Source organism: Zalophus californianus, chromosome 13 (assembly GCF_009762305.2).
Source record: "Zalophus californianus isolate mZalCal1 chromosome 13, mZalCal1.pri.v2, whole genome shotgun sequence".
Classification (NCBI taxonomy): domain Eukaryota; kingdom Metazoa; phylum Chordata; class Mammalia; order Carnivora; family Otariidae; genus Zalophus; species Zalophus californianus.
The window spans coordinates 13,587,023-13,604,735 of record NC_045607.1 but is presented as its reverse complement, the minus strand read 5'-3'; the positions used below and the strand labels follow the sequence as shown (position 1 = coordinate 13,604,735).

The 17,713-nt window shown below is 37.2% G+C and overlaps 1 protein-coding gene and 1 long non-coding RNA gene across 7 annotated transcripts in view; one reads left to right on the top strand and one right to left on the bottom strand.

Annotated features, from left to right (window-relative positions):
* Positions 1–17,713, top strand: part of CNTRL (centriolin) — an 87,696-nt gene that overhangs the window by 28,609 nt on the left and 41,374 nt on the right. For 4 of the 6 annotated variants that reach the window (XR_003523859.2, XR_004819552.1, XM_027616751.2 and 1 more), the window contains exons 8-15: positions 279–398; positions 1,284–1,512; positions 2,869–2,978; positions 5,093–5,287; positions 9,932–10,085; positions 11,174–11,394; positions 14,362–14,538; positions 17,201–17,335. Coding sequence is in view for 2 of the 6 variants with exons in the window: in XM_027616751.2 (XP_027472552.1) it covers positions 279–398; positions 1,284–1,512; positions 2,869–2,978; positions 5,093–5,287; positions 9,932–10,085; positions 11,174–11,394; positions 14,362–14,538; positions 17,201–17,335 (1,341 nt within the window). In the remaining 4 variants the exon portion in view is untranslated. Of the gene's footprint in view, positions 1–278; positions 399–1,283; positions 1,513–2,868; positions 2,979–5,092; positions 5,288–7,804; positions 7,943–9,931; positions 10,086–11,173; positions 11,395–14,361; positions 14,539–17,200; positions 17,336–17,713 lie in introns of those variants that run through there. The other 2 variants (XR_003523860.2, XR_003523861.1) reach the window with 2 other exon arrangements.
* LOC113935031 lies at positions 1,367–7,644 on the bottom strand. The gene is made up of 3 exons (XR_003523862.1): positions 7,577–7,644; positions 2,074–2,295; positions 1,367–1,481 (listed from the first exon to the last, which is right to left on the bottom strand). It is a non-coding gene; the product is annotated as an uncharacterized LOC113935031 (long non-coding RNA).

Sequence of the window (17,713 nt, the reverse complement as noted above, 5' to 3'; positions counted from 1 at the left end):
AAGCAAATTTAAATGATTTTTTAAATCTTTATTCCTTGTATCCTGAAATAGCATATAAACTTCAAAGGTCTTTTATGTGATCTTTTATGAAGTGATAATTTTATATTGCATTCTTTATAATACTTTAGAATGAAGGTAAAATACTGTGAATGTTCTGCTATTTGCTGTGGGGTTTAAAACAATCTAATTATTAGTTATGATGGGAACTTGCCGTGCCATTGTACCTTTATACTAACTTACTGACACTATATGTGTTTCATATCAACTTGGGGCTGTAGCTAAAACAGAAGACCATGGAACTAATGCGAGCATGTCAGAAACAGTATGAGATGGAACAGGAATTGGCCTTTTATAAAATTGATGCCAAATTTGAGCCACTAAATTATTACCCATCAGAGGTGAGTTTAACATTTATTTATTTATTTATTTATTTTAAGATTTTTTAAATTTATTTGACATACAGAGAGAGAGAGCGAGAGAGAGAGAGGGAGAGAGCACAAGCGGGGGAGCGGCAGGCAGAGGGAGAAGCAGGCTTCCTGCATGAGCAGGGAGCCCGATGTGGGGCTCGATCCCAGGACCCTGGGATCATGACCTGAGCTGAAGGCAGTGGTTTAACCAACTGAGCCACCCAGGCGCCCCTAACTTTTATTTATTTATTTACTTAGAGTTTAACATTTTAGTAATCCAAAGTTAAAGCCAACAGAGAGTGGAGTGGGGTAAGGTGGATGATAAAAATGTTTAAGAGACTTTATCAGTAACCATTCCACTTTCTTGTTATGAGGGCATCAGCAGAGTAAACATTGTGGTTGAATCAGTGAATTTTTTGGTTCAGTATGTTAGAGCAGCATCCAAAAGAGGTAAAAAACCCCAAGAGAATCTGTGTGATTCCAACCAATAGTTCATAAAAAAAATCAATTACTAAAATTTATTAGACTGAGATTTTCCTTACATATCAGCTAAGAAACCAAAATAAAACACCTAAATTTCTGATTTGAGAGATTAAGCAGTGCTATTAATCACAAAACTGTAGGCAGTTCTTTAATCAACCAATCTAACCCCACTTTTTGGGGATAGGAATTCTTAGAGACCACTTTTTGTTTTAGTTCTTTTTTGGTAGATTAAGAGTAAGATAAAAAATGGTATATATTCTTCAACTTCTAGGCATGTAGGATTAATATTTAGGCAATTCTGTGATACGTTCTTCACTAATAAAATGAATAATATCACTTGGCTGCTTAGAAGTTACTTATTGAACCATAAATATTTACTTATTTTGCTTTTAGTATGTTGAAATTGATAAAACCCCAGATGAAAGCCCTTACATTGGCAAATCCAGATACAAGAGAAATATGTTCACTACAGAGAGTTATATCATTGCAAATGCCCAGACAGTAAAGATCAAGAAGATGGAGCCAGACGAAGGGGAACAACTCAGAAATGAGCATGTGAACTTGGGAGCCCATACATCACTGGACATACAACTGGAAGACAAAGAAAAAAAAATAAGTGCAGGTTAACAAAAGTTATTTTAAATTATTTTAAAAATATAAAAAGATTGAATATATAGGCAAATTTTGTTTTATAATTCTTTTCATTAAACATGCCGAAGGTATTTATTTTGTTATTTACATGAAAAGCCTAAAAAAAAAGTAGTGATTCATTGAGCAAATCGTTTTTTAATGATTCCTGTTATGGTTGAAAATGGGGTTCTTGATAATAATTTGGTGGCAGCATGTCCAGAGGATCCAAGAATTCTTAAATCTTGACGTGCCCGCAGGTCTTTCTCACTGTTGGAGCTGCACATTTAAAGATATAATTGGTCATAATTGTAGCAAGTACCACTTTACTGATTATTATGCATGTAGCCAAAACCTAAAGCAGTGCTTTGGATAAGCTGGATCAGTGCACCCTCCTTAGGCTTGGGCCTAAGACCAGCTTCTGACTCTTACCAACCTGTCCCAAAACATCTAATGGAAAGGATCTTACCACTTCCTGGCAAGTCATAAAGAAGAAGAAGTCAATCCAAGAGGGCTCTTAGAGACCCTGCCAATGGCATACTCTAAATCTGCTTACCCAGTGAGCTCCATGGATATGGAAGAAGAAAGCAGATCTGAGTTTATGTATCCCCCTAGTAATTGTGGCCCATTGTGGGGCTTTCACCAATCCAGTGAAGCAGCTCATCTTCCCTTGGTTGGTAGCTAAATGGAAAACATGGAAGGCCAGTAGAAAGGTTGGCTTGGAGAGGAGTTGAGAAAAGAGACTGAGTTGTCTATCTCATACACCCTATACAAAGTTCTGGAAGAGGAAAGCAGAAATAAATCAGATATATGTGTAGACTAGCTTCAAGGGTCTCATAGTTTTATAGGAGGCAGGGAGGGAGAGAAGGAGAGAAATTGGAAATTTGAGATAGAGAGTAATTGATTTGAGATCACCCCCAGCTGGAAGACAATGTTCAGTGGTGAATTTCTTGATACCAAGCCCTATCATAAAGTAATAACCTCTAACACAGAGTTTTTGTAATAGCTTGAACCTAATTATAACTTAGTGACACCTAAATGCATATTTACCAATAAATTCTTATTCTCTCAGAAGAGTTCTTTAGTGTTGGATGTATCAAGTAAAGCCCCTTTTATGTTAAGAATTTTATGAATAAAATGATCAATTATAGTTCTATAGCATATCAAAAAAGTATTCTAGAGATTAACTGAGTGGAAAACTGTCATAAATTACTTTTCTTTTTTTTTAATTTCTGTGATCTGTACCAACAATTTAATTGGGAGGAGGAGGTTATTGTGAAAATCTGGTAGAAATTTGAGAATTCAAGATTTTTCTTGTGTGTGTCTGTGTTCATGGTTTTTAAATCTGCAGCACAAACTCGACTATCAGAACTACATGATGAAATAGAAAAGGCAGAACAACAAATTTTAAAAGCTACTGAAGAATTTAAACAGCTGGAAGAAGCTATACAACTTAAAAAAGTACGTAAAAGCCAAGTAGCAATGCAGGAGGAAATGAAAAAAATGAAATGTGTTTTCTTCCTTCATAACCATGTTAAACAAATTTTAAATCAGTGCTGCCTAATTAATTACGGAGTAACAGTTTTCAGCATCAGTTGTGGCTCCAGTATTTTCCAGTTACACTTTCCTTCCATTCATGATGATATTCTATTAACATTTTATAAAGCATATAGAAATAAATTACTTATAGTTTATGTAAAAAGAGGTGTTCTGTCTACTCTATTATGAAAGTGTTTACTTTACCCAGGGAGGTTGATGCTTCCTGTTATATTGGTTCTAATTTACTTAAGCACTACCCACCTTTAAGATCCTGGGACCTAGATTAAGAGTCAGAAGACATCTTTACTATACATGCACATTATCAAACACAAGCAGCAAAAATGTAAATGATATAAAATATGGTGAACAAAAAGATGGAGGTGTTACACTCTCAGAAATTACCGAAGGATGTCATGAAGAAATAAACAGCTCAAACCCATGATGTAATTGCATAGGGAGTATTTAAAAAGGAAGTATCTTGATAGTTTTTAAGTGTGTAAAAGGTTTTAGTTATTTGCAACTTTTAAAAATCAGTATTTCAAAATTATGTTGGTAACTGCATTCATACCATAGTAGGTAAAACAAGAATGTGAAGTCCAAATTATAGATTCTTTCAAAAGATACACTATATTATGATTTTAAAATTATATAGTAACTAGAAATTGATTCAAGTTTATTGGAAGCTTACTATATGCTAGTCCCTGACTGGGCTGGACCCTGAGTGATGAATAAAACAGGTATATTTCCCTCCCACATGGACAGGAAATAGGCAATGAACAAGCATTAAAAAAGTAAAAAGGAAATATAGTTAAACAACATGTGTGTTGTAGGAAAAAAATAGGAAGGCAATAAAAAGGATATAATTTAGATTGTGGATCCATAAAGGCCTCTCTGAGGTGGTGACATTTGGGCTGAAACCCAAAGGATGTGAAGGAGCCAGTGATCGAGTATTCCAGGCAGTGGGTGCAAACACACTAAAGATTTCTCTGCCGAGGGAGGGAGAGTGTGTGGAAGATGAAGTCAAAGATTATGCCAGGCTTCATGGGCTGTCCTATGGTAGAGAGTAAGGCATTTGAATTTTAGTCTGAAGGTAATGGGAAGCTTTTGAAGGACACTAGGTAGTAGAATGACTGATCCTGTTTGTATTTTTATAAGGTCACTCTGGCTACTGCCTGAGAGTGAAATAGGGTGAGGGAGACAGAAAGAATGGAGATGGGTGAATCTCCTATGGGGCTATTGTTCAGTACAGGCAAGAGATGGTAATGGCCTGAACTAGGGGGGTGACGGTGGATGTGGAGGGAAATAAACTGATTGTCAGCAAAATTTGGCAGGTGAACTGATCAGACTTAAAAAATGAATTGAGGGGTGCCTGGCTGGTTTAGTTGGAGGAGCATTCGACTCTTGATGTTGGGGTCATGAGTTCAAGCCCCACATGGGGTGTAAAGATTACTTAAATAAATAAAAACTTAAAAAAAATGGATTGAAAGTGGGAGATGAGGTAGAGGGAGCCATCAAGAATGATTTTAATAATTAAAAAAAGTGTTTTATAATAATGTCGACCAAAGCTTATATAGGTAGATCGATAGATGTAAATAATGTACCTAATTTTTAAATAAATGGATGTTTACAAAATGTGCTTGAAAAGTTATTTTATGAGTACATATAAGCCTAAATTTTCATTACACTATTAATTTGCTTGACATGCTCATAACAAGGGTAAGTGCTATATAAAGTTGACTATTAATATTATGGTTATTGTTAATAATTTACAAGTTGCTTATACTGGAATGACAACTTCATTTTTACCTGCTTTTATGAGTTTTCATAAACTTTTATAAAGTAAGATTTTCTACATGTAATAAGCATAAAAGTATAAAATATTAATGGAATGCCTAGATGACTTTAACGTTTTACTTTTATTAAAAAAACTGGTAGAGCACCGAATACCTTTTTAAATTTTAGAAGTTTTCTTTAAAATTGTAAATCACTGTTGCTATCCTCTGTTAATTGTGTGTTGGGGTATGGGGGGTGATTAGGTTTCAGAATCGGAGAAAGACCTTCTTTTCAAGCAGTTGAGTGGTAGGATACAGCTTCTCAATAAATTACGCCAAGAAGCTGTGGATCTAGAAACGCAGATGGAAAAGCAAAGCCAAGAAATTGCTGAAAAGCAGAATGAAATCAAGGACCTGCAAATAGCCATCGATAGCCCGGATTCCAGAGACCCAAAACATGTAAGTAAATGAAGAGATTTTGGCTTGTTCTATAGGGACTAGAATATCATTCCATCTAGAAATTATGTCTCCTCATTTTTAGCCTCAGAGTTCTTTCTGAAAGTCTTTTAGTTTGATGCACAAATTTGAATAGTACATATGTTTATGTATGCGTGTATGTCATATGTATCTGTATGTGTATTATATATACATGTCTGTATATACATAACATATGTACATATATACTTATATATAGAAGTATATATATCTCTGTGTTGAAAACAAAACCTAAGGCTTGAAGGAGATAGCTTTCAGTAGAATGATAGATGCATGGTACACTTAACTTTTTTTAAGTGGCTGTTGAATATCATTATATTTCAAATCAAAAGAAACCTGCTCCATGGTGCTGTCCAAACCTCTTACCCTTTCTCTTTTCTTGCTTTGTTTTCTTAAGAGCAAGGTGGTGAGATGAGAGAGCTGAAAGGGGTTTAGAGTCCTTTCTCTTCCTCTTCTTTAATCCTTTATGCAAATATTACATTAAAGTTATTTGTTGTTTCATATTGTTTTGTTTTGTCCTTAAAAAGGAAACATTTCTCTAGAGCGTGTCCTCCTAATATGTGGCCAGAGGGGGTCTGGTGGCTGCAGGATGGAGTTAGGTTCTTGTCTCTGTCTCTGAGAAGTCTTACTAATGGCTTACATTTTACCCAATATTTGTAAAAATATTAGTAAAAATATTTCCTGCATATTTCACTGCTATACTTTGAATAATGTTATTTTTTAAAAGAACTTTAAAATCTCTGATTTAAGAGAAATCATAGAATTTAACATGGTAAGGACAATGCACTATCATTACTTTAAATACTGGTCAAGTTACTTGGTTATCCCTTTAAACATTTCAATAATGTATCATGGGTAAATTTTTTTTTTGCAGGCCAGCTAAGTTTGACAGAAGGTAACCTTATCATTCACAGAAATAAGGTCTTTTCTAACAAAAGCTTAAGTCTAAGTATTAAAATTGAAACTAAAAGAGGACTTGATTACTTTAAAGAATTTTCGTTACATGAAAAATTAGATTTTAAGTAATGTGTAATATGGTCAGTAATATCTTGCCTTATTGCACTAAGTTGTTTGGAAGTCTGCCATCCTATGTAGGTAGGGCTCCTAAGGACAAGAACTATATCCTACTGCTATCTGTATTCCCCGGGGCCAGCCCTATGTTTATGAGCGTTTGCATCTGGGAAGGTAGGAAGGAACCCAGTGTATAGGCACAACCCAAAGCTCCTTTGCTGCTCCCTCCAGTACTGTGATCTCTGAGTCTAATTAGAACATAGATTGTATGTTTGCTTTTTACAAATGAGTTTGATATTCTTGGTAGAAAGGGAGCCTAATCCTCATGGATTTCTATAAAGAATTACACACAGAAAGGAGTTAAATGAGAAGCAGGAATGGCATCCACATTTTGAAAGGCAGTCTCTGTTAGTGGGGATGAAACATACAAACCCGACTTAAGGTTCCTTTTTGGTATTGTTAAAACAACTAATGGTTCATTTTTAAGGTTATAGCTTTAGTCAAAGCACCAGAGGGTGTCTCTTTAATTTGTTCACCCAGAGGGAGCATTTTTTTCTAGTTTGCACAAAATCACCTTATTGGCTAATGTTAGGCTCCTGTTAGGCATCATATTCTACAACATGTGAACATTTTAGCAAAAGGGAAAGAATCAAGTGTGGTATCCTGCATATTTTTCTATAGATGGAGACAGATTTTATCCAGTTAACTTTTATTATCTAATCAGATAAAGTGCCTTTCTGAATAGCAAATAGAATTTAAAAGTAAAAGCTTGAGAGATTAGAAAACATTGTGACTCTGAGATATGATGAGAACAAACACATTAAGTGCCAATGAAGTCTTCCATGTTGGGGTTTTTGCATATACTGGTGAGGAACTTCATCACAGCATCCATAGGATTGGTGATTTTTTTTTTTAATTTGCAGAAGATGAAAATGTGATTTTAAAAGACTGATTTCCTAAATTCACCCTTTTAGGAAGAGGCTGAGCCCACGCTGTGCTACGGCAGTGACCCTTTACCCACAAGAGAATTCAAGGTCTACAGAGATTAATTATTTTTAAAATTAGCTCAGAGCCAAACCAGTCAAGTTTTCAACAAACAGAAGCATTTAACAAGGTTTCAAAAGGAAAAAGTACTATTTAAAAATCAAATCCCATTTTACCTATACAAAATGTACATAGCTAGAGGCACAAACACCACAGCAGCACACATAATAAAGGAAGATTTCTGTTGTTCTTCCCTACCTGGCAATGCCCTGTGGAAGCGAAAGGCAACTAACTGTTCTCTGTGGGCAATCAGCCTGTAGTAATCTGTTGCAAAGGTTGTGCGTGATTGGCCCTTGAGAGCTTCCTGTGTTGTGATTTAAAGCACGGGGGGTGGGGCCTGCCTCAAAGCTTGCCCGTGATTGGACGAGCTGGGCTGCCGCTCACTCTCTGCCAGGAATGTGGTTTGAAGCTCAGGGAAGTTACTGAGGCTCGGAGGCGCTTACAAAAATGTGGCTGTCAGAGAGGGAAGTGCACGTGAATTTGAAAACAGCTTTAGAAAGCCCTCCCGCCCACAATTTCCCTGTCTCAACGGCTCAGTTTTAACAGGACAAATTTTAAGTTAAGGTATGATGATTTTCTCTCTCTTTGTGCAAAAGACTTGAAAGGAGGAGGAGTCAGAGATGTAAGTTCCTGTTTTTATAACTCGTTTGTGAGCTCCATGGTCATGAAAATCGCAGAATGTACTTTTGTTCCCATGTGCTTAATGCAAATCATTGGCATATTGAGCCTTTTTTTGGTTCTGCGTGGAAAGAGATTTCAGTGGAATTTTTAATGGTGAATTTTAAAGGTTTGATAATAGAGACATGAAGGCAGCCTTTTTTTTTTCTTTCGTGAGCCATAAAAATCCTAAATTTACTTAGAATTTAAGCTGTTATCTGCAGTTACCTTCCCAGAAAGATTTCAGATGGGTATTTGGGGAGGGCAGGGAAAGAAGAATTTTGAAAACCCCATTAAGTTTTACAATAGTAAAACAAAAACGTTCTGAGCAGGCTGCTATTCACTTGTTCCTTAAAAATGAAGGGACTTTTCTTTCTTGTCTTTGGAGGCAGCAGAACATCTAAAATATTCTTTTATAATAAAATGAGTATTAGACTTGAGAGCTTGGAGTTGGTTCTGACTGTGATGGAGTTGTTTCTCCTGATAATTCTCTCTTGGTTTATTGTTCTGTTCCTCTGATCTTGTGGGGGCAAACTTGAGCCATGAGGGTGTGAGTGAGAGGGAATTGTCTCCACAGGAACAGTTGCCTCTGAGAAGACCTGGGCAGGTCATTGGTAGATCTGGGATTCAGTTTCCTCACATGTAAAAGGAAGGGTTAAACTAGACCGTTGGTTCTCAGGTTTTTTCCCCTGAGCACACCTGAAAATATAATCTAGTCTTTTCAGTTTACAGTAGCTCCCAAATGCGTGGCTGTCAGGGTGTGAGTGGGTATGTGAGTATGGAAAAGCTCTGTTTTTCTACCAGGGGCATATGTCCTAATAGAGGAGTGTGCCTCCAGAGGGCCCTCCATCTTGAGAATCACTGGGCTGAATGGTTTTGGAGGTTTCTCTCAGCCCCCAGTTTATCGAACTGAAAAATAAAATGTTTCTTTGTATAAGGAATTGAAAATAAACCTCAATTCCAAGTAAGTATTTCTTCCATGTCCATTTATCCCTAAGAAACCTTTTTTTAAACTACGTGCTTTTTTGATTAAAAAGGTATGACTATTATAAAATTTTTTAAATATTAAACATATTCATAAAAAAGAAAAAAATCCTTCTACCCAGATATAATTTCTTTAAAAAATTTTTTTTAAAGATTTTATTTATTTATTTGACAGAGAGAAAGCACAAGCAGGGGGAGCGGCAGGCAGAGGGAGAGGGAGAAGTGGGCTCCATCCCAGGACCCTGGGATCATGGCCTGGGCCCAAGGCAGACGTTTAACCCACTGAGCCACCCAGGAGCCCCCCAGATATAACTCTTGTTAACATCTTGGAATATAGTCATTTTCTATGGATATGTGTATATATAATTAACCTTTTTGAGACCTTGTTAGAAGACACATGCAGCGCCAGGACCACTGAACTTGGCTACATTACCTCGTAGGTGTACCCTTGGAAAAATCATTTAAATTTAACCTCCTTGATTTTCAGTTTTCAGATCTAGGAAGTAGAGATGATTTCCAGATCAAGTTACCATGAGATTTAAATGAAAACCACCTGTGTGAAAACAACACAGGGCCTGACACAGACTCAAATTGTTACATTTTATTTTCCATTCTTCCTTTAGAAATGTTAAGCATTATTTTTTTTTTTAAAGATTTTTAAATTAATTTTTTGACAGAGAAAGAGACAGCAAGAGAGGGAACACAAGCCAGGGGAGTGGGAGAGGGAGAAGCAGGCTTCCTGCTGAGCAGGGAGCCCGATGTGGGGCTCGATCCCAGGACCCTGGGACCATGACCTGAACCGAAGGCAGACGCTTAACTGACTGAGCCACCCAGGCGCCCCGCATTATTATTATTTTTAAAAGAGTTTAAAGAACTTAGGATTTTGTTGATTTCTTTTTCTTTTCAATTCAGTGCCATATGAAGGCTCAGAAAAGAGGTAAAGAACAACAACTTGACATTATGAACAAGCAGTACAAACAACTTGAAAGCCATTTGGATGAGATACTTTCTAGAATTGCCAAAGAAACTGAAGAGATTAAGGACCTTGAACAACAGCTTACTGAAGGTGAGAATTTAAGAATGATTTAAGGTAAATCAGTATTTAAATTTAAACATTTAAGATGTTTCAGTATTAACAAAAGACAACTGACACCCTGTCAGGCATTAATCCAGATATTAGCTGAATATGCTTCAGCTGTTCATATTAGTGTTTGATAGGGAAATCTTTGCAGAGTACCCAAAAATGTTTACTAGAAGTAAACATTTTTTCAGTTTTAGTTTTGTTGCATTGATTTCCTAGTGAGTCAGGTCATTGCATTTGGTAGGCAAGAAGTCAGTACATGATCATGATAAGCTCTGGCATGTCATTGTCTTCTTCCAAAGCCTATGATCCTTTCAGGAACAAAGAGCTCATTGACACCAGGGCGTTCAGTGTCTAGTTCTAAGGGGAGTGTGGAAAGAATTTTATGATCTACATTTGCAATGCAGATTTAGACTGTGACATTGCCCTACTAGTGGAAGAGGAAGATAATAGAGGTTGTAGTGGTGAGGGCCTAGGATGAGGTAAAAAGAGCCCATTACCGTTTTGCTATTATCAGCTGTGTGACAGGTTATTTCTATCTCAGTCATTAGTTGTTGGGAAGATTAAATGAGGTGGTGTTCATAAAGTGCCTGGCACATAGTAGGTACCCAATATATGGTTTGGGGTTTTTTGTAAGTCTTCAAGTTACATGTTTTTGCTGCCAGTTTTGGATTAGTCTTGTATGTTGAATGGTTTTGTTTTGTGTATCTAGCAGCAAGGACTCACAGTTTTATTGAACATTTTTCATTTTATTTGGAAATTTATTTGGAAAAGTTTATTTTCATTATTTTATTTTAAACTTCTTACAGCCCAAATTGAGCATTTTATAAGCAGTGCCCACTGAATAAACTGTTTTTATTGTATAGCTAGTTAATACTACTGTACTATGGATAATAGAGGGACAAAATCATTATATCTTGAAAAAGAAAAACAAGATGGTACAAATCATTGAAAGCTTGGAATGTCTTTCTTAGCCAGTAACAAATAACTAAGGAGACTAAATGCAGTAATTCTATATCTTGAAAACATTTTCTCACATACATTATCACCTTGCCTTTTTCCATTTTGCGTAGGACAAATAGCAGCAAACGAAGCACTGAAGAAGGATTTAGAAAGTGTCATCAGTGGATTGCAAGAATACCTGGAGACTGTCAAAGGCCAGGCCGCTCAGGCCCAGAATGAGTGCAGAAAGCTACAGGATGAGAAAGAGACATTGCTGCAGAGATTGAGTGAGGTCGAGCAGGAGAGGGACCAACTGGAAATAGTGGCCATAGATGCAGAAAATATGAGGAAGGTATGATTTATTTCTTCTTGCCTGTTTCCTCAGCCTCAGAAGTAGGTGATGTCCAAATTAAGTTAGCTAAGGAAGTTAGCAACCCTGTAATTTGAAGTGACAAGAAGTATTAATGGCTACTTAATGGAGTTTTTCCCTTTAGTAGTGAAACACTTGGAATCATTATTTTTCTTTTACTAAGAAGAGGAAGATTATTCTAGCTGAGTTTTTATCCCTGAAAGGTGTTGTTATCAAAGAACTCTAAAAAATAGGAAATTGTAGCTATTACAGTTGGTATATTAAGTGTTCATATTTTGTTATTTGTGCAGCAAAATTAAGCACAACATAATTTTCTTATTCTTCTTGTTATTCGTAATTTTAACTTTGTTTTACAAAAAAAGACACAGTGTTCTAAATTATACCTTCCATACCTGGTTTGTTGCCATTCATTTGGAGATTTCACTTGATCTGTTTTAGTTGTTTGACAAACTCTGTCATGCATGAGAACCCAGATTCCCAAATTTCATCCCCAGTAGGACTTACTATGGAAGTTTGAATTCATATATTTAATATTATGAAAATTCTCAGGCAGATAAAAATGACAAAAATTATATTTAACACCATGTACTCTAAACTCAGCTTAAGAAATAAAACACTGCAGATATATTTGAAACCCTCTGTGTACCTCCATACAGAGGTAAAGAATCTTGAATATACTTAATTCCCTATATCTCTTTTATTATATATGTGGCTATCCATAAGCAATATGTAGCATTGTTTTGCATAATTTTAAGATTTATATAAAAGCTATCATTGTGTGCATATCCTTTGACCACTTTTTTTCTTCCTATTTCTGTTTTGGGGAATTATACACATTGATACATATAGCTCTAGTTTGCTTATTTTTATTAGTGTATATAGCATTCCATTATAGGTACTACCACAGATTTATTGCTTATTCATTCTCCTCTTGGAGGACATTTAGGTGGTTTCCTGTCTTTTGCTATTACGATGTTGAGTGTAACATCCTTGCATACATCTTGAGCATGGGGACTATATTCAAGATTGGAACATAAGTCAGAGGGTATGTGCCCCCCTCAACTTCACTAGACATTGTCAAATTACCATCCATAGGGATTCAGTCAGTTTCTACTCCAACCAGCAATGTGAGCACCACCATCCTTGCCAACACCTTAGTGTTATCTGACTTTTATTTTTTAAGCTTTTATTTTGAAATAATCTTAAATTTACAGGAGAGTTGCAAGAATAATACAAATAACACTATACCATGCATTCAGAGTCATCAATTAATATTTTGCTACATTTGTTTTCTCTTTCATATATAATTTTTACATAAAATTTTTTCTAACCGTTTGAGAATTAGTTGTGGACATCACCCTCCTTAGCTCCTAAATATTTCATCATGTGTTTCCTAGGAATAGGGACATTTTCTAACATAGAGTATCTAACACAGAATAATTGTCACATTCAGGAAATTTAACATTTTGTCAGTCTTAGTGTTTGCCATTTTGCTGAGTTTGAAATGGTATCTTTTTTTATTATGAAAATTTTACATTTACAAGGAACGTTAAAAGAATAGTTCAGTGAATATCTGTGTGTTCTCCTAGATTCAAAAAATATCTTGCTGTATTTGTTTTTTTCCCCTTGAGTTATTTGAAAGTTGCAAACATCCCTTAAGTACACATCTCTTAAAAATTAGGACATTTTCCTACATCACTACAATGCCATTATTATACCTAGAAAAATTAATAATTCCCTAATGTCATCTAATATCTGAACTGTATTCAGGTTTTCCCAGTTGGGCCAAGAATGTCTTTTGTAGCTGTGCATGTAGATGTATGTGTAGAAACCAGGCTAACGGTCCTGTAGAGTGTTCCACATTCTGAATTTGTCTGTTGTTTTCTCATGGTTTAACTTGTTCCTCCCTGCCCCATGTAAACTCATATCTTGTTATAAACTGCATTTTCCCTTGATTACTGAAGAGATTGGGCCCCTTCCCTTTGTTTATTTGCTATTCAGGCTTCCTCTTCAGTGAATTCCCTATTCATATTTTGTGTCCATTTTTCTATTGGATTGTCTGTCTTTTTCTTAATGATTTGTAGGAATTCTTTATATATTCTGGACCTTTGTTGGTTATATGTGGAATTTGCATTTTGCACAAGCAACCCCAATAATTCAGATGCCAAGTGGTTTTTGGACCACCCCTCAGAAATCCTTCTATAGAAGTTCTCGTCACAAGACCCTCCTTTTTAATTTAGAATAGTTCAGTCTAGTTCTTCAAGATCCCAAATAAATAGATAAAAGCTGAAATAATCATAAAAAGCAGACGGACTAAAATGAATCAGAACTGTGGTATGCTAATCACTATGTACTTATATTCTTGTCAGCACCCATTCAAGTTACTCTATCATCCTTAATTAGAGAGTGCTAATCCGATTTTGTTCTTCTAATAAATGAACATGCTGTGGTTTAATAGAAAGAGTGTGGGTTTTGGAGCCAGAGATCTGCGTTCGTATCCTATCTTTTTTAAGCTACACAGCCCTGTGCAATTTACTTAGATATTTATTCTCCAGTTTGTCTTCTGTAGAATGGGGATAATACTGTGCCTTACACAGTTGCTGTGAAGATATGATGAAAGAATATATGTGAAGACATTTATTCCAGTGTCTGATGGAAAATAGGCCTTTTCTTCTTATGTATTCAGACACATTTGAAGTATCACACAGCTGATTACTTTGGAAAACATGTTGGTGGCTTACTGATTTTTCTGATTACATTTAGTCAGGATTTTGTTTTCCAACCTGGATATGCACAGCCTGCAGCTTCATTGTATTGCTAATGAAAACTTTCTGTGCCAGGCCGGCCAGCTGCTGGCCGTTTGGTTCACAGTGCTCCAGTTACTTATAATGACTTGCAGATGCTTATGCAGAACAGGAGGGGTTTCATAAACATACCGAATCCTTATAGGAGCTCGCAGAACTAGAGAGTGCCCTCCAGGAGCAGCATGAGGTGAATGTGTCCCTGCAGCAGACCCAGGGAGATCTCAGTGCCTATGAGGCTGAGCTAGAGGCTCAGCTGAAAATACGGGATGCTGAAGCCAGCCAGCTCAAGGAGGAGTTGGAAGAACTTAGAAGGCTCAGCCAGGTAAGTAGGGGCATAAAGCCATCTAGAATCCAATTAACATATCAGCCTTTCTTTAATTTAATGTAAGATGAAACAGTTTTTAATATAATGTATGTGGAATGATGGGAAGAGTACATTTTTCGAGTCAGATGTTTTGAGTTCATATATGACCCCTGTGAGCCCCTGTGTGAGCATGCAAATCACTTCATAGCTCTTGAGCCTCTGAAAAATGCCTCCTTGTCTATAAAATGGGTTATCGTGAGGATAAGGTAAATATCGGGCATGAAAGCACCTAGCAGCTGGTGTTCAATAAATTCTAGTTTTTCTTTCTCAGAACAAGGTTAAGAGACCTCTTTTAAGTTAGTGTTAGTGTTATATTTTATTTTGCTACTTTCTGTTTGGTTGGATGAAGTATCCACTCGTTTAAATTGTACTGGCAGGGGCGCCTGGGTGGCTCAGTCGTTAAGCGTCTGCCTTCGGCTCAGGTCATGATCCCAGGGTCCTGGGATCGAGCCCCACATTGGGCTCCCTGCTCCGTGGGAAGCCTGCTTCTCCCTCTCCCACTCCCCCTGCTTGTGTTCCCTCTCTCGCTGTCCCTCTCTGTCAAATAAATAAATAAAATCTTTAAAAAAATAAAAAATAAATAAATTGTACTGGCAAATTAGAGAAATAATTATTCATCCAAAACCACTTACCAACTGGCCATTGAGGGCAGGTGCTGTGGATGCTGCAATGAGCAGCACAGACACGGTCACTGGCCTTGTGGAGCTGACAGTCTAGCAGTGAAACAGGTGTGGGAGAAAGAAGGGGATAGCATTCGGTAGCAGGAGAGGGGTGGGTTAGGGAAGACTGCCGTAGAGAAATGTCTCAGCCGAGACTCAAAGGATGAGTTGGATTTTGGTGTGCAGAAGGATCGGGGGTGAAAAGGGTAGGGGTAAGGAACGAGTGTTCTAGGCTGACGCAAGGAGAGGGAGCATAGTGCATTTGAAGTGCAGAAAGTATGCCTCTTGGATGCTAGGAGCAAGAGTAGGGAAGAGGGAGAGAGGGAAAGACAGAGAGGCAGACAGGGGCCAGTTATTGCATATTCTTTATCAAATTAAAAATGTAATTTTGTTTAGCTATTATTCACACAGGCTGCATCTTTCTCCAGGAAGCCCACTGTGACCTTCCTCTTGTGGCTGCTGGAAATCTGGGTTCAGGATCCTACTTTAGTTTTCCTGTAGCCTGTGCTCAGTCAAAGCATTTTAGATTTTTAGATCCAAAATTTTTAGATCAGCTTAGATTGTCCATCTCTCCCGCTAGACTCGGAGCACAGTGACTACCCAGATTGTATATGCCTGTTTCTGTTCTCTCGGTCCCTGGCACATAAAAGGGGTCAAGATGCACTTATTGGATGAAAGTGAAATAGAATAAAATAGTTTGCATCCCAGGAATGTATGTAAAATAGAATTCATGTGATTAGAAAAGGAAATTAAAAATAGGTCATGCTTATTATAGTAATTATGGTAATTTGTATCCCTTATCAGATACCAAATGACCACCTGACAATTGTCAGGATTATATTTCTCCAGAGTATCAAGTTTTATAAAACTATAGTTGATAAGATCAGAGTACAAAAAAAAATGGGAAGTTGGGGGGAAACAATTAAAATAACAGTAAATACAGATTTCTAAATAATAATAAATTCTAGATGGCATCTCATTTCCAATAAATTCTCTTAAGTTTTCAAGCCAGCCTTTACTAGCTTGAAATCTATTGTCCTTTGTATTTCCATTGTCCTTGTTTTCTTCATAAGTCTTGACAAAAATATTATAACAGCCTAGCCTTTTCACAGATCTACTTGATATTAAGAGGGATATTCTGGGCGCCTGGGTGGCTCAGTTGGTTAAGCGACTGCCTTCGGCTCAGGTCATGATCCTGGAGTCCCGGGATCGGGTCCCGCATCGGGCTCCCTGCTTGGCAGGGAGTCTGCTTCTCCCTCTGACCCTCTCCCCTCTCATGCTCTCTCTCTATCTCATTCTCTCTCTCAAATAAATAAATAAAATCTTTAAAAAAAAAAAAAAAGAGGGATATTCCCCTTCTTGGGAGGAACACTACCAGAATTGGTCTTCAAGCCATATATTGAGAGTATGGAGCATAACAGATCTCTCTCTGATCTATAGATCTCTAATTGGTATACTTTAGCTGTATGAAATCTCTTGTGAAGCTTATTAAATGCAGATTCCTTCCCACCCCCCCACCCCCCGATGCTTCTGGCCCATTGAGGCTGAGATGTAATCTGGGCATCTGCATTATTAACAAGCACACCAAGTGATTTTGATATAGGTATTTGAGGACCACAGTTTGAGAAATATTAGTCTAAGGGAAGGAAGAGCAGTAACTGTTGAATCACTCACAGAACTTTTGAAGGTAGGTACTTGGGCCCATCCCTGAGGTTCTATTTGATATATCTGAGCTGAGCTGATTCTGATGTCTACTCTTTCTTAAGTATTAATGGTTGAAGGAGGCATGTGAAAAAGATGAACTTGGGCTTTGAAATTTGAACATATAAACATAAAACCGAGTTATTATAAAACCATAGCTATCAAGGGATTGTGTGTGTATATAAATGTATTTATGCCTTTGTAGATTAAAAAAAGTGTTGCTATTTATGTTTTCATATTGTTGCTTCCCATGGCAATAGTTAGAACAATCGGCCCTTCAAGAGGAACTTGAGAAGGAAAAGCAAGCCCTCAAGAATGCGGTCAGAAAAGCCCAGCTCTCAGAAGGAAAGGACCAAGAAAATAGTGAGCTCCGCGCACAGCTCAGACAGCTGCAGGTAGAGACATGTCTGTTCAGGATATAGTCTTACATAGGACGCCCTCAGTGTCTTTAGTCAGACACTTAACCTGCTCCAACCTGTAGTAAGCAACTTGAATTATTAGAAAAGAAAGATTCTGGATGGGATGGTACCATAGCCTCTGTTCCCTAGTGAGCCCATCGCTGTAAGATTATTAACACACACATCCTTTGTGGTGTTCTGGTGGTGTGAAGAGGTGGGGCCAGGGTCGGGAGTACACAGCAAGGACTGTGTGAACTCACAGGTGAAAGCAATACCTGACATTTCTCCGAGAAGTGGATTTGTCACCATACTGAGCTAAAAGGATCAGATTGACGCATTCTTCTTCCACTGAAATACCTTTGTAATTATCCAGGA